The 16,409-nt window shown below is 42.6% G+C and overlaps 1 protein-coding gene across 5 annotated transcripts in view; it reads left to right on the forward strand.

The window, feature by feature from the left end:
• nhsl2 (NHS-like 2) overlaps window positions 1-8,317 on the forward strand; it is a 119,023-nt gene extending 110,706 nt beyond the window's left edge. For all 5 annotated transcript variants that reach the window (XM_015037413.1, XM_015037414.1, XM_015037415.1 and 2 more), the window contains 6 exons: window positions 3,043-3,225; window positions 3,418-4,519; window positions 4,631-5,783; window positions 5,882-6,191; window positions 6,326-6,443; window positions 6,843-8,317. In XM_015037413.1, the coding sequence (XP_014892899.1) occupies window positions 3,043-3,225; window positions 3,418-4,519; window positions 4,631-5,783; window positions 5,882-6,191; window positions 6,326-6,443; window positions 6,843-7,182 (3,206 nt within the window). In that variant the 3' untranslated portion in view covers window positions 7,183-8,317. The remainder of the gene's footprint in view (window positions 1-3,042; window positions 3,226-3,417; window positions 4,520-4,630; window positions 5,784-5,881; window positions 6,192-6,325; window positions 6,444-6,842) is intronic.
• The last annotated feature ends 8,092 nt before the right edge of the window (window positions 8,318-16,409 follow it).

The following is a 16,409-nucleotide window of genomic DNA, read 5'->3' on the forward strand; positions in this document are numbered from 1 at the left end:
TATAAAAACCAACACAGAATTTTTTCTGATCAAGCTGCCCATTGACTTATTATTATGCGAAAGTCATAGGCTGTTTATTTTTATTTCAAAAACTTAAAGGTGTGTGTAACCCAAGTATTAGTTTTTTGGTACTATTTTTAGAAGCGGATGAACACTGATTACAATCTCCAATTGGCTCATTAGAACAGTGTTTTTGAGAATAAGCTGCATGTTTTATTTTACAGAAGTAAATGTTTATAACATCATATTTGGTCCTTTAAAAATCAATCTTGTGTCTCATTCAAATTGTTGCTATTAAACCTGCTCACCTTCCTCTCCGGCGTTCTTTATGCTGAAAGCCAGCGAACAGGTAGCTCACAGACGGCTTACTGTTACCATGGCATCTCCACACTCTTCCTCTCCCCTCCATCCAAGATGGAGAGAAGAAAAAAACCCTGCCAAAAACAGAAGAGGAAGAAGAAACGTGTCAGATAGAAAGCAGGAACTGTGGATGAGTAAAATGGATGACAGTGGTTGAAATATTGTGTTTGGAGGGATAGGAAAAAAAAGGATCAATGAAGGTTAGTCACTGCTCCCTCCTCTTCCTCCTCCACTCGTCTTTCGGCCTCAGTGTTGCCGCTGTTGCCCATCTCGCTCCAGCAATTTTCATGAATGACTGTTAGCCAGTGAGAAAACGGGAGAGTGGAGCAGATTGAGGAAAAAAAGCCTCTTTTTTTATTTGCTGTTCTTTCTTTGATGCTATTGGTTCACGTTTAGAGTTGAGAGAGTGACCTAGTGCTGATTCTTGGGCCCTAAGTTGTTAAGATAAAGGAATTTTCTTCCACATCGAAGCTGCATGTTTCTACAGTTTTTCATATTCAAGTATGATTCTCATTAGTACAGCGTTTCGGGGTTCAGTATTTATGAATTCAGCTATTTTTTGAGTGGGACAACTTAAAATTATTTACTTAATTTTTTTTCCGTATAACATGTCTAAAATAATCTAAATAAAATGCAGTTTAGGAAGCCAATACATCCATCACCACAGTTAGTTAGCATGCTACTGTCTGGTGTTTACAAAGCAGCCAATCCAGGAGCGGCATTTATTCTCCCTTGAGCTGATTGGCTGTCCCTCCCAAGAACAGAAATAAGTTCTAAGATGGTTTCCACTGTGCATTTTAATGCATGTTGAGGCATATTTGGTGTTTGAACTATTAAAATGGATACTCATAAGTGTTTTTGGCTGTGGTCCCTCAACCCTGCGAGTACCAGGAATCCACTGTACTTTGATTAAAGCCAAATTATGAAATAAGCACTTGTTAAATTTATGGCTTTAAAGTGAGCAGATTTCTTTCTCTTTATAAACAACACAACTTGTCAAGTGTGTCCTGCTGGTGTCAAGCATGAAGCTGGTTTCTGTCCAGAGGCTAGTTTAAAGCTAAAGCAGGGTTAATAAAAGTGAGGGGTGACGCTCCCTTCATTTTTAGAACGTGGCTGTTTATTTTTTTTTCTTTTTTCTTTTTGCATATTTTCCAGTAGCCATCTTTTAGTGCACACCAACAGCTGGGAGTTGCAGTTAGCAAACATTTTTGTTGGTAGGAAAATAATTATGTTTTCCTGAAATCCTGATAATCTTCCGAAACAACAAATTTCAATTAAGATGCCACTTCCTGGTTGCTATGGAGACTTGCCAAACCATCGATGCTAGCTGCTGTCCCCTAAACATTAAACTTTGGAAACTTTTACCTCCTTTTCTGTCTTCATCACCAAGTGGTGGCAACATAAACCTGGGTCCTTTCCAGTTAAAGTTCCACTAACACAATTTTCCCACTTCCTTAAAATATGTATATGTTTTTGTGTTTCTCATTTTTAAGAGTTGCTAAGTGAAGTTAGCCTAAGCGCTGCCCATTTGCACCAGTCTCACAGATGGTGCAGAGCTGTCTGATTGTTTTTAGTGCAAAAATAAATATAACTAAGTGCAACTGAACCTGCATAAAAGTCAGTCACAATCGTTGAATCTCTCTGTTAGAAACTAAATTGTAATCTGGCTGCTAACCCTGACTGGTGTCAGTGTTGTATAATAATCCTCAGTTACCTCAGCTTATTTTTCTGTTCATTTGCTTTTTTTTTTTACCTCTTTTTATTTTGCAAACTTTTTTTTTTGCACACTGACCTTCACACCTTGAAAATGATATCGCTTCACTCAGTTGCACAATTTTTGTCTCAGATGTTATTTTTACAAGGAAATATGGAAGAAGAAATATGCAGCGGGGTGAGTAAGTGAGCCGTTTGTTCACGAGGTAATAAAGGGACGAAGCTGCTGCCTCCAATGAGTCAGCGCTGACAGGACATCAAACGGACAACAGAGCAGCAGGTCTCTGTCAGCATCTGCTGCAAATCTGCCTGGGTTTAAAGACGTTGTAAAACATATACACAACGGAGGCTGTCCAGTTGAAATCTTCGTTCTACGCCACTTTCTTGATTTTACAAGAGGAATCGCACGTCACAAATGTGTAAATGTCTTCTGCTCAACAATAACCGGGAAACTTGTTTTGCACAATTTAATCTAACCCAAAGGAGAGAAGCTTTATTCAGGAGACTCGTGGTCGTTCACAACAACACATACAAAATAAAACAAAAATAAAAGAAAACCATCTGACTCCACATTTAAGCCTCTCTTCTAACACTGCAGCGTAGGGATGCACCAATCTAAAAATTTGGGCTGATATTGATACACAAAATTAATACTTGTTATTGATCGAACTAATGCCACATGACCATTCAAAACTCGTACAACAAGATGGAAATAAACATTTGTATTGGTCCAGTTTTACTTAGACGAATGATACCAATATGGTAAAACATGACTAACATCGGCTGATACAGATGTTGAAACTGATATATCATTCATCCCTAGTAGTTAGTATAAGTCGCTGCAATATTTGGGCAGAAAAAATTGCAACAGAACTGACCAAAATGGAATGTGGAAAAAAATGGTCACATTTAATGCACCAGAAGGTCCATTTCGCATGCTAACTGTCTGCTTTCGTCTGTCTCCTCCAGGTGAAGTGGGAGCAGTGAAATTCCACGGTGTCGACCTCCTGCAGCACTCCCCTTCCCCGTCCCCCTCTCCTGGGGACTCCTATCCCCAGCAGCCCCATTCTCTGGAGCTCTTCACGGACACACCACATCAAAACCTCCCAATAAGGAAGACACACTCAGAGCTTGACACAACCCTGCCCACAGGTTGGTTCAGTTGTCAGAAAAACATAAATCTGGATTCAGTGAGGGAGAGGAAATAATTAAATGAATTTGATTTCAAGTATAAGTTAAAGTTAAATGAGACTTATAAAAAGAGTTTGAGAAGAATCAAATACAGGTAACATTTATCTAATTGTGGACACGTTCAGTTGTTTCTTGCTCCTTTGCCCCCTACAGATAACCGTTTGGGGCAACGCCCCCCGGAGCTGCTTCATACAGCAGCTATGGACCACTCTGGGTTGCTGTGCTCCAACACACCCTCATCCACCTGGAATGGCCCAAAAGGATCCACATTTTCTCCTGCTGCGTGGAATGAGACGTACAACTACAACATGAGCAAAGGTCCAGCAGTTCCTCCCAAACATCACAGTGTCATCGGTCATGCTGGTGGGATACAGGACGGGGTCATGCTGGTGAGCTCGGGACAGTCTGTGAGCTCACACTCCAGCTCGTTCACGTGTGTGACGGACCCGACTGGGAGAACAGGAAACGGCGGGTCAGGGATCTCTCCGCCGGTGGTCACAGTGGGAAAACGGAGGGAAACAGAGGGGGCACCAGCAGACGGAGGGCGAGGGGGTGGTGCGGAGGCAGGGCGAGGAAGGCAGAGGTCAGCACGATCCATAGCGGCTCAAAACGCCTTCAAGTTCCGGGAACGTTCCCTTTCCACGCCCACTGATTCCGGGTCCTTTTGCTTTACAGAGGGTGGGATAGAGCCAGACTTGACCATCACCACTACTGGTAATGGGAACACTATGGTAATGGACCACCATCAAGAGCATCATAACTATCTGGGTCACGGGGAGAACTATGCCCTTCTTTACCCTAGAGGAAGTTCTGAGGATAGTGCAAGTACTACCGACACTATTTCTGTCACGGCTTCGGATTACAGCACAGAAGGACGCTTGCGTCTTCGCTCTCGTTCGATCTCACTTAAGAAGTCCAAGCGCAAGCCCCCACCCCCTGTGAGAAGTGTTTCCTTAATGAAAAACCTTGGAGAAGCGGAGGGCAGAATAAGGCATGGGGGCGGTCTTTACCGAGATGGCAGACCAAAGAGCCTGCACATACCCAGGGACAACTTCCCAGAATTCCAGCCAGATTTCCTTTTGACAAGCTCTTCTTGCTCCTCTAAAGCCAGTGTAGGGGAAAGGGAGCTGGGCCAAGGGGGTAACGATGGACCTCCAAGTCTGGAAGTCCAGGCACCTGAGAGGGAAGGAGAAACACAGATGACCTTCCCAACTCACTGGCAGCTGGGAGAGTGGAAGAGTAATGACCCCTACAGGTAAAAAAAAAAAAAAAAAGCCTCAGATTAATAAATGTGTTAAATGTACTCCACTTTGTACATTTTTTTAGTTAAATTATTGCTTTTTAATCATTCTTCCTTCTTCCTCAGGTCTTTATCAGGCTCCAGCACAGCAACAGGTACCACAGTGATTGAATGTATGAAAGTGAGAAGTAGCTCAGAGTCTCTTCTAGATTCTCCCTCCACGTCCAGAGCCACGTCCCCTTCACAGTTATCCATGGAGACCGACCTTAAGGCTTCCTCACCCTTAAAGCCTCCAGGACTTATATCTCCCTCAAGTGGCTATTCCAGTCAGTCAGAGACTCCTACTCCAACAGTTCCCATGAATCATGGGACAGTAGGTACGACAGGGTGCAAGATGCGTCCAAAGATCCCAGAAAGGAAATCTTCGCTACCGTCACCTAAGGACCCAGCTGCCAGGTCTAGACTGTCGTTTGAAATGCCTGGTAATGCACATTTGGAGCTGTCATCGCTAAAGCCAAAGCAGAAGGCAAGCAGGCGGCATTCTGACACCTCTACTGCTGCCAAACCAGGAAAAACCAGCCCCAGTTCCTCACAGGCATTACCTATGGTTACCCAGAACGAGCTAAAGACCATTAGACTTCGGTCTGTTTCGCGAGGAGATCTGGAGGACTGCCCCGATGGAGCTTCTGACACAATTGAAGAAGAGCAGCATGGCAGAGACATCAGCGACAACCCAAGCCCACCACCGACTCTACCAAAGCCTAAACCACCTGTAGCTGTCAAGCCTCCATTGCCCAAACGGCCCATGAACCTCCTCCTTAAGTCTCCTTCTCCTTCCTCCACCTCCCCTCTTGCTATTGAATCTCCTCCTGCCTCACCTGTGGAACGTCCAGTGCCTCTTGGCAACATCTACAAAGTCATGAAAAAGCCCAAACCCAAAAAGCCCCCACCACAGACTCCAACAAGTCCTGCCGCTCCCCCAGATTTGAATTCCGCCAGTGTGCCACCCACTGCCTATGACCACCCATTCCTTCCTCACTCCAAGTCTCTGTTTGACCTCCCACCACTCCCTGATCCCCAACCTTTGCTGGAAGACCCAATGTTGGAACCTGAATTTGACGGAGAACCAGATATCCGTCTAGCACCCGAGGATGGCGGTTCACTTCCTTCTCCATGCAGCTCCCAAGAGGGCCCTGAGCTCCAAGACAAGAGCAAGACTTTACCTTCAAGGATGACAATCTCCTGTCTGGCCGAACTGTCTGACAAAAAGAAACCCAAGGTGAGTAGGATACTACTTGTTTGCTCTAATTCACAGATGGTTAAATCACCTGCTGTCAAGCAAAGTAAAACAAACACAATTTACACTCCATTATCCAGGTTCCGCCTCCAGTTCCCAAGAAACCAAATGTCCTACTCCTTCCCACACCACTACACCCTTCCACTAATGGGAGTACAGACCGGCAAATTCCACAGTCTGACAGCCCGGTGGGTCTGCGGTCTCCAGTTGGAGCATTTGCACCAGATGACATGCCAGCTAGTTCTACTGGTCTTGACATGTCAGAGCAGGACGAAAACCACTTGGGACCAGATGAGAACAGCTCAAAAGAGTCATCTCTACAGTCATCACTCCAGGATTCCTCTCTCACGGAAATTGGAGAAAAGATGGCAAGCACTGGTATCGGGGCAGGTATGTATTCATGAGCAGTGTTTTCTGGCATTTAAGGCTCATGCAGGAACAGCTTTCACTCATTGATTTTAACATGTTATCAATGTTTTGTGTAACCGAGCCCTGTTATAATGGTATCCCTATGCATTGATCAGATGATTTAGCCGCCGATGAGAAGACTGCTCTCCACATCGCTGAGGAAACGGAAGATGACTTGTTGACCAGCACTCCTACGACACACACCACCGAGGACTTATTCACCATTATACACAGGTTTGGACACGCACACACAATCTTCCTCTTACCACATACGCAGAGGCTTTTTAAAAACCGAAGGCAGGAGTACAGAGTTCCCTAGCAACAGCCCCATGTACATTGCTGACCAGAGATTCTTACTTTGCCCTCTTTTTTCTCTCTCATAGACACATAGACACATTTATAGATGCAGGCACAGTCTCTAAGCAACAAGTGCTCATAGTTTTACTTTGTGTGCAGCTTAAATTTGCTTAGAGAACTGAGAAATAAGTTAATGTTTTCATCAAAACAACAGAGGAGGCGATCTTGAAATTCTTTGCCAAGCAAGCAAAAACCTAAACTACCAGTCACTGTGTAGCATTTAAGAAATTAATGAGAAATATTCCAACCACTTGAATTTATATGACTCTCTTCCAGGTCCAAGCGAAAGGTTCTGGGCCGTAAGGAGCCCTCGGATTCTTTTGGCAGTCGGCAGAGCCTGGTGTCGCCCGTGAAGCACAGTGCCATTGTGAGCGACCATCGGAACCTAACCTTGGGCAGCAGCCAGAGGTCGAGCTCTCGCAACGAGAACTTCATGGCCCTGCTTCAGAAGAAAGGCAGCAAGTCTTCCAGCGGAGGAGCAAGGGTGTCCGCAATGGAGCTCCTGAAGAGCACAAACCCTCTAGCGCGACGTGTCACGGAATTCTCAAACGCCAACGCATCGGCCGGCGAGGGAGGGGAGGTGCCGTCTGCGTCCGACAAACTCAACGATCAGTGAATGGAAATACAATTTCTAGACGTTGACCTGGTCTGGATCCTGTTTACTACAACACAAACCAACTCTACAATCTGCCACACACAGAGGACGGTTCCTGAACTTTCCAACCTCTGACTGACCATTTGGCTTGTCCAATGAAATTGGAGCACATTTTTTGGACAAAATGGTCCTTCCTAGGGTTGGAGCTCAGTGTTTGCCTGTCAAACTCATCAGAGGAGATAAAAGGTTGTTTTTTAACTATATGTAAATCTAAAAAAACTCCTGTTAAGTGAGGAAAATGTATGGGCAGATGGACTTGTAGAGATTGACGCTGGGAATGTAGAGATACACGATGGATATATATATAACATTCCTTTTGGTTTGGCATTAACAACAGATCCGAATCATACATGAATCTACAACAATACTGATCTACCACGACACCATTGAGGACAAGGAATCGACTTAATTCAAGAAATAATTGGAATACAATTACAAAATCTGCCTGTGATTCAGTTGCTCTACAGGTGTAACACCTGTAGGCCTCTACGAAGTTGATTGGTTTTGCGATGGGGAAACTGAGGAAGGTAAACTTGGACATTGTGGCTCTGTTTTCCTCCCCACGGTCAATGCAATAGCATAGCAGCCCAACAGCGAAGTGCCAGATTGGACAAAGACAAACTGCATGGGGGATTTTTTATTTATTTTTTTTTTTGCCACCAAAGATGAGGCATGAGCATGTCCCTCATTTTGTTGCTCGTGCTGTGACCGTGAACGTGGATCTTCGGTAAGCATTCCACAGAGGCACCAAGTGAACCAACTCTGCTTGGAAAGCGAAGCACTTTTCTTTCCTTTGGCCTCAGAGGTCGTTTACATGGCGAAATCCCGTTTTTTGCCGCTTTGCATTTTGTTTCCCCTCGTCGTCCATTATCTTCTTAATCTGTTTTTAGATGTTACGTTTTGCTCCTATTTTTTTATACATTCTAAATGTCTATTTACTGTATATGTTTAATGGGATTATACTGTATGTATCATGTACAAAGATAAATGGAAAGCATCTATCAACAAAGACTCAAAATAGTGTACAAAGATGTGAGAAGCTTGGACTTCAAACTGTCCATGCACACACTTTCAGCACACACACTGACTAAAAAAAGTCATGCTACGAAAGGAAAAAAAAAAGAAAAGAAAACGACCGTCTACACGAGTTGTGTGTGTGTTTGTGTGGATGCAATCATGCCTGCTGATGTTTCTGTACAGAGATCATGAAGCAGACCTGGTTATTGAACAGGGTTTTTATTCATTTCTGGTCTCTGGTGTTGAGGGACCAAAGAACTGTTACAAACAGACCACAGAGGACCTACAGTGATGTTTTGTTTGTGTGAGTGTGTATAGATGGACGCTTCAACTACAGAGAGCGAACATGGAGCTAGTGCACAAAAGTTTGGATGGTTTTACGTTTGACGTGAGGTGTGTCTCCCCAGTAGTTTTCATTAGAGCTTGGATGTGTGGATCGTCACACTGCATGCCCTTAATAGATTAGAATGACCTACGTGAAGTACCTATAGGTGAGTCTTCCTACTCGTTACATTTGAAATTATCCAAGTCATCCTTTTGCCTTAACAAGACGAGGTCTCGGATTAATTTAAAGTAGACAGGAACCTAGCTGGAATTTCAACGATTGTTGCAGATCACTAAAAGGCTTAAGATGAGGTTTGAAAACCTTTTCTCCAATCATTAGGTCTTAATTCAGAGGCATGGAGTATAACCAGAGCAAATGTAGAGACTGGATATGTTTCATGGCAGAGTAAACTTGAAAGATTCTTCCACCTTAATTTTGGTTGTTTCATACCCAACAAGTTCTTTGACCATGCATTAGGCTTTAATCCATCAGCGGGAAATTTTGTATAATCTCATAGTTTTTTGGAAGGTAATGCAAACTCTGTTCAACAATATCTAGAGACAGGAAATGCGCTAGCTTGTCTTGCTTTGATCAGAGGTCATAATCTGACAAAAATCTGACAGTTTTAAAGGTGATACCTGTCCAAAAGATCAGAACCAAACCCAATAGGCTCATCAGAAATTGTCTGTCCATCCATCCGTCCGTCCATCCATCCGTCCATCCATCCTGGCTTGTCCTTGCTGGGAACAACCTAGACAGTTTCCTTACAATGGCTACAAGTCATTGTAAAAAATGACTTGTAGCCTTCACTATAACTATCTCCTTAAATCTCGAAAATGTTTAACTTTTTGTAGATTATTTTGGCAAATGTGCTTCAAACCTCTTCCATTCCTTTTGCAACCAAGGTGGCATATGTATCCACTAATGCTGGTTGATGCATATTTTACACATAACAAGGAAAGAAAAGTGAACCAATATAAAGTTAAGTATGTACAGGGGCAAGAAGTGACTTGATTTTTGGTGCAAAATAGATGTAGGAAGGAACAAAATAGGCATGGATGCAGGAAGGGGTGAGTACAGACCAGTACTGTTGTTTAAAACAGTATAGAGAAATTACCCCGGTCATAATTAGAGAGGTGAAGTTTGTAGCTAAACTGTCTCCTTGTGTGGCTTTATTGAGAAACTTTGAAAACTGATTTGGTTTTCAATTTAGAGAACCAGAAAGAAACCCTCTCTTACACCCACCAGGCCCCTGTTGGCATTGGGACCTGTTAGGCTAAAACCTTAGCAACTGCAGCTGTGTAGCTCCTTCCAAGCATTTCTTCTATCAAGGCTTCAATTAGAAGCGGAGCAGAGCAAAGTCGAGCCTGCCGTCCAGTTTCCATTTACCACTTAGGAGATGTTCGTAAAAGGGGCGAAGGAGCCGTCACTGCCACTTTCTTTCCTCATTCAAATGTATAGTTAATAACCCAAATGCCAACCTGTTTCTGCAGAGTTCACTGGACACATTTCCAGCCCAGAATATCCTGGTTTATGTCACAGTGCCGCATCAGATCAGTCAAGCAAGCAACTGGAGTGGAACGGACTTAAAGGTCTGGACCAGTGATTCAGCCTTGCACTAGCATCTAAATGATTGTGGAATCCGTTCTATTTCCAAGATTAAAAATGGCTTCCAGAAACCTTAACATTCCAAAACAAAAATGTAAATAAATAAAAAAAAAGATTCTGGAACCTCGAGGAGCCAACTGTGCAAATATTGTTGTGAAGGAGTCCAACGGCCCCAGGGACTCTGGCTTGTCGGACTGAAGGAATGCAGTGAAGCCGCTGTGGCTTTAGCAGACGAAGTGTTGAAAACTGGTTCAGAATGAGGTTCCCTCCGTCTGTCCATTGGCGCTACAGCAGAGGGACGCTCCGGGCATCGAAGAGGTTCTGTTTGTTTTGCCTTCCCCCATGTACGTTTTGTCCCAGTGACTGACTCACCCGCATCCCCGACCACTCCCAGCACTCCTCCTCCTCCTCTTATGACTGTGGGATCTGTCTCCATCTGTCTCTTTTGTGCCATTGTAACCCCCTTCATCTGGCAAAGAGCGAGTTCTCCTTTCCTCCCCGCATCCTGCTCCATTCTCCCATCTCTCCACCTCTTTTTTCCATCTCATCCACCTCACCGTCTCTCCTTCCCTGTATCCGGTCTATGCATCCGAGCTCAGTATTAGAGACGACACAGGATGAATGTCAATGAAAGGACTGTTAGAAAACATTGATGCTGTCTTTCTTTTTTTGTTTTGATTTTAGAAAATGCAAAATGTGAGCTTTCCTTTTTCATTATACTGTTAGCTCCCACGTAACGCAGGATTCCTTTGAACGAGTGAGAGAATGAATGACTGAGAAAGGGTGAATGGATTTTTAAGAGATGTTTTTGCGTGAAGGACCTTGACTTTCAGAACTGTGAACACAAAGATTATTGGTTCTGAATCCGCGTGTGGATGAGCGGACGAGCAGCGTTCCAGGCTCCTAAACCCGACTTACCCCCCTCCCACCTCCCTGCATGGATGGACCGCGCAAACCCAGGAGGGAAAGCTTTCATCTCCCGACTCTTGCTTGGCAAAGTATCTCTCGGTGCTATTGAGTCGGCGCTCCATCTTGTGGACGAAAATAGAAGCGTCACAAAAAGAAGAAAAAAAAACAAGGGGAAGAAAAACACTCCTTTTTTCTTCCCAACAATAGTCCTTCAGGTATTCAGTCATTCTGGGAAGAAAAATACATAAATCCATTTCTGACGACTAGTAGAAGTGATGCTTGTTTTAAATATTTAGTGAATGACAACGATAAAACTATAGAACTCTGTGTTTGTTTGCCTTGTATACTGAACTATGGGCGTTGCTGCAGCAACTTCTTGGTCTCTTTGTTTATGAATTTCATTTTTATGATTTCAGTTGCCTTGGTGATGGAAATATGTGTTTTGCACCAAAAACGAATGACATACAGCAGGCCCAGAGGAGAGAACTTAACATATATACCCTAAAAGAAATTTATGTAACCTTTGCCCTTAACCCTATTTCTACACACATATGAAGCTAAATATTCCTCAGACTTCTCAGAAAGATTGATTGGGGGGAAAAAAAAAAAAAAAAAAAAAGAATTATTTTTGAACTGAGCCCAGATGAATAGGGGCCAAATCAAAGAAGCAGAAGGAAGGTGATCGTTCCATGTGGTTTGGACACACAAATTCATCTTAAAAGGGGGAAAAAAAGTGTAAAATTGTTTGGACGGCCCATTTGTGCAGCACATTAGCCGTCCACGGCGTGTTCGTAAGACAGATTCCTACGAGGCGAGAAGTTAGGAGCGGTACAGACGAGCCAAAACATATGGGTACGGTGGTAAACAAATAGGGATGCGTTCCCTCATGTAAAGGTATTTTCACTTATTATGAAGAAGAACACGACGCGCTACATTACAGCTGGTGCGCAGCTCCACAATCAGCCGAAACCTTACCGCCACCACGGAGCTGCATTGGTGCAATCGCTTTGCTTTGCGAACCGACGAGTCATGAACCGGCGCAAAGAGCCAGACTGCGTTTGAAAAAACCCCGAACCAAAGAGCCGAGCTCTCTCTGCCTGCAGCACTAAGCTAAATAATAAATAGAAACAAATATATTGACAGCTTATTATATTGGAGAATTACATTTCTATAAATATCTAATAAGAAGACTATATTGAAGATTAATTATTATTCCCCCATTAAATGAAAAGTGCTATTTTAACGAGGAGTGGGGGTTTAACTACTCTACTGACCTTCATTTATTTTTCCTGCCCATCTCAGCTGCATAAAACTTTATTTACTGCACCCTCTACAGTTATTGGTACCCATAGCATTTAATTGTTTATTGCGGTAGTAAAATATTGCACTGAGCATTTTAGCAAAAACTCCTCTTTTAATTTAATTTATACAGTGAAAGCGGAAAAAAAATCCCACATCACAATTTTTGGTGCCCCTAAGAAAATGTGTAGAGTCAATAATACACCTGAAGCAACTGAATACAATTGAAGCATTTTACGCTCTCAAGTGGTTGATTAAAACAGAAAAGCAGCAAAGAGTTTAATCTTTGTGTCACAGTGTCTCCATAACAACCGTTAAAATCAGAAACATTGGGGGTTTCCTGAAATCTGCAGGGGCTAAATAAAGAAAATAGATGATTTCTCAAGGTTTAAATTCACTGGTTAAGCTACATTTGTTTAACAAATTTCTTTTGGGCTAAGTTAAAGAACCACAATATGTTTCTTTTAGCTTTTCAGTAAAAAGAATATACTAGACATTTACAAAAAGAGAATAAATTTTTAATGACGTTTCTATGGCAATATCGTATGAAAACATATTTGCTACATGCGTATGTGCTGCTAAGTTTGACTGCATTGTTGATCATCATCTGGAGGCCCTTAATTAGATTTTTTTTTTTTCGAGAATTGTTACAGATTTTCGGTTTGTTTTTGTAGTACCTTCCTCTGCCACTAGAGGCACGGAGGTCAAAGTGTAAGTTTGACTGACCTGTCAAATGTAAGTGGCATTTTTCAGACCTCTAATCAGGAGAGACTGAGCAAAAGATTCTTCAAACCTTTGAAATGTTAACTTTGTTAATGTTGGTCAAAACGCTGTGCAGAAGATTTAAAAGCTGGGGTGCCAATAATTGTGTTACCGGCCATTCTTAAAAGAAAATAAAGGGTGAAAATGCCAAAATATATCAAAATGTGGGATGTTTTTCCCAATCAATAAATCTACTCAAATGAAAAGCTAATTTTTCTTTTTTTTGTGTGCGAGTTTGACACAAAAATATTATTCTGGGGCTTCTTACACATCTTTACCAACAGCACCAATAGATAAAAGTGGAAGATGTTATAATGTATTAGAAAGTGAGAGAGGAAGCTATTTAATGGCTTGTTGGAGGTGTCAGTTTCACCACTTCATAAATATAGATGATGTAGCTTTAGTGAAACTTTTATATCAATTATTGATGTTTTTTAGCTGCAGATGTGAATTATAGCAGAAATTATGGATAAACTTTTACACAAAGATGGACAGGGAGGGATTCCGATACCCTCTGAATCCTACTTACCCCACTCTAATGAGTTTATGACAGGCTTTCCAATTAGCCACCTCTTGATCTGTCTGACCCCAGAGTTCTTGGACGTCAGAAAGCCCCAGGAGAATGTCAAGGCTGGAGTGTTTGGACCGATAAAGTTCTTGTTTAAAGAGGGCAACATGAGCGAGGTCTACCTTCGAGCAAAAACAGTCCCCCAAACTCAGTTTCTAACGCAGCGCTGTCGCTGTGAAGGCAGCTTCTAAAGACACACACACGTTAATTAGAGAGGAACACAAGCAAGACAGACAGCCAGATTTATTTGAATGATTCTATTTTTGTTACATCTTATTAAAAGTTTTAAAAAAGTGTATTTAAAGGAATATTCCATGTATGTATTGAATATCCTCTGTTTCCTGGTCCCATCCGATGGTGTAACCTGTAGCTGCAAAGTGGCGTCCCACACAAATGCTCCTCTCTGCAGCTATCCAATGCCAATGTGATGACAAATGTTATATCATTATAAATAAATTATTTTTCTTGCCTAAGCTCTCGCTGTGTTGCAGGTTGTGATTTTTATTTTGAATGAGTTAAAAGAATTTTGTTGCTACGGTCTCAAACTTCATCTTAATAGGATTTTATGTGGCAGAGAAACACAAAGTGGTAAAGTGGAAGGAAATTGTTTTAATTTTTTTCCCCCCATACGATGACGAGAAAAAAAAGCAAAAACATTTAATCTGTTTGATCGGAGCTAAAACAAAGCAAAACAAAAAAAGAAGCAGACTGTGTGCGCTCAGTTTTAAGTGGGATCATTTTCACATAGTCAGAAACAAGGAGTGGATTACGTCGTAACGTGTTGACTGAAGCTTCTTGAGAGCGAGCGCTGCAGCCGCTTTGTTGTTATCGACGCCTCATTCCCTCCTGGATCCGCTAATCAAAGATTCATCGTCTGCAGAGCAGGTTTGTGGTGGGTCGTTCCTCCTTTGATGTGTGAAACACAGAACGGTCCCAGCCCGGGCGGGGGGGAGAGGAGCGCGTCTCGGTTTGTGTCTGTGTTTGTCTTCAGAACATGAAAGCTGCTGGAAGTCCAGGGAGAGTCGATTGTTGTTGTTTGAGGATTTACGAGGCCTGCTCGGCTAATTAGCCGTCCTGAACTTGTGTTGCGCAGGGCAGTTTATGAGGAATGTGTTTTCCAAATGGAGTTTAGGTGGTTTGAGATCATACGGTACGATCATTTAACCTCTACGGCTAACTCTGACATGTTATGTGACCTGCTTTGTCCCTTTTGAAACAACAACAAGAGTTTGAAGTTGAGCTCAAGAAGCAGAAGTGGGCAGAGGAATCCAAAATTTCGATAAGATCGATACCAAGTCGATACTGGACTGATGCCAACGTCGTAAGATCGATATTTGTTTCAGATTCCATCTTGGAATATAGTTTTATTTTTGGTTTGTAGTTTCTCAACTTGATTTTCTGTCAAATTATAGGTTTTTTTGCACTTTAAGAAAAAATGCACAACAATCATGTTAATATGATTTTAAAGTAGAATAGAAAGTTTTGTAGATAAACTTTGAATTATTTTATTCAAACTTAGGACAGAATTTTCACAAAGGAAAAAAAACAAGAAGTTCGATATATCAACATAAAAAGTATCAGTATTGGTATCAATATCGGTATTGGGGACACCTTGTGTATTGGATCAATACGGTGGCCAAGTCCAGTCCTCGAGAGCCACCATCCTGCAAGTTTCAGATGCATCCCTGCTTCAACACACCTGAATCAAATGACTGGCTCGTTATCAGGCCTCTGTAGAGCTGATCCCGGTCTGTTGGAGTAAGGATACTTCTAAAACTTGCAGGATGGTGGCTCTCGAGGACTGGACTTGGCCACCCCTGCATGCAGTATCACCTCTATCAAGAAGCATTGATGCCTCCAGATCAGTCTGTTGGATTTCAACATACTTGCAAGCTCTTCAATTTTCTTCCGGTCTCTAGTGCCCTCAAGTGGCCTAATTATAGCAGTGCAGGATGATCAAAAGCTGTAAAGTGGATTGATGGAGAAAGATTGACAGACAAATGGATGGACAAGTGTTCTCCCTATGCATGGGTGGGTTCTCCAACGTCCTCCCATAGTTCAAAAGCATGACTGCTAAGCTAAACTACCCATTGGTATTGATGATGGTGTATGCATGATTGTCTGTCTTCTGTTTGTCTGTAACGTGGCAACCTGTCCCCCTTAATGCCTCCTGATAAGTGGGCATCCAGGGCTCAGAGTAATGGATGGGTGAATATACATCAAAATAATCCAAGCAACAGAAAGTTGCTGCTTTCCCAGAGGTTGACTTCTCCTGACATTCTCTGTAAGCTCAGAGTTCTGAAGGTGTTAGCTTGGCAGTGAAAGGCCATATCTATTGAGAAAAGATCCAGAGTGATCATATAGCAGCTGAAAGTGTTGCATAACGAAGCTTTGACATGGAACATTTCTTAAACACACTTCGTTCAGAGGCAAATAAAATCATCATCGTAAAAAAATGTCTTCTTCCTCAATCCTGAAGTCCTCCCAGAATGCCTTCAGAAAGTTATAATGTCTACCTGGATGTTTCCCTGTAACACCCTGATTTACCTGTTTTCTGGCAGTAGTGGCCTTTTATCTGACCGTAATCTGACAGAAAGTGGACAGAGAGAAGCACATGTGGCAAAGCAACTGAGGACGAGAGTCGAACTCGGGATTTCCACGATGAGGTCTGTAGCCTCTGTACACAGGCGCCCGTCCTAA

The sequence above is a fragment of the Poecilia latipinna genome, unplaced genomic scaffold (assembly GCF_001443285.1).
Source record: "Poecilia latipinna isolate Pla-1442-1.1 unplaced genomic scaffold, P_latipinna-1.0 Scaffold404, whole genome shotgun sequence".
Lineage (NCBI taxonomy): Eukaryota > Metazoa > Chordata > Actinopteri > Cyprinodontiformes > Poeciliidae > Poecilia > Poecilia latipinna.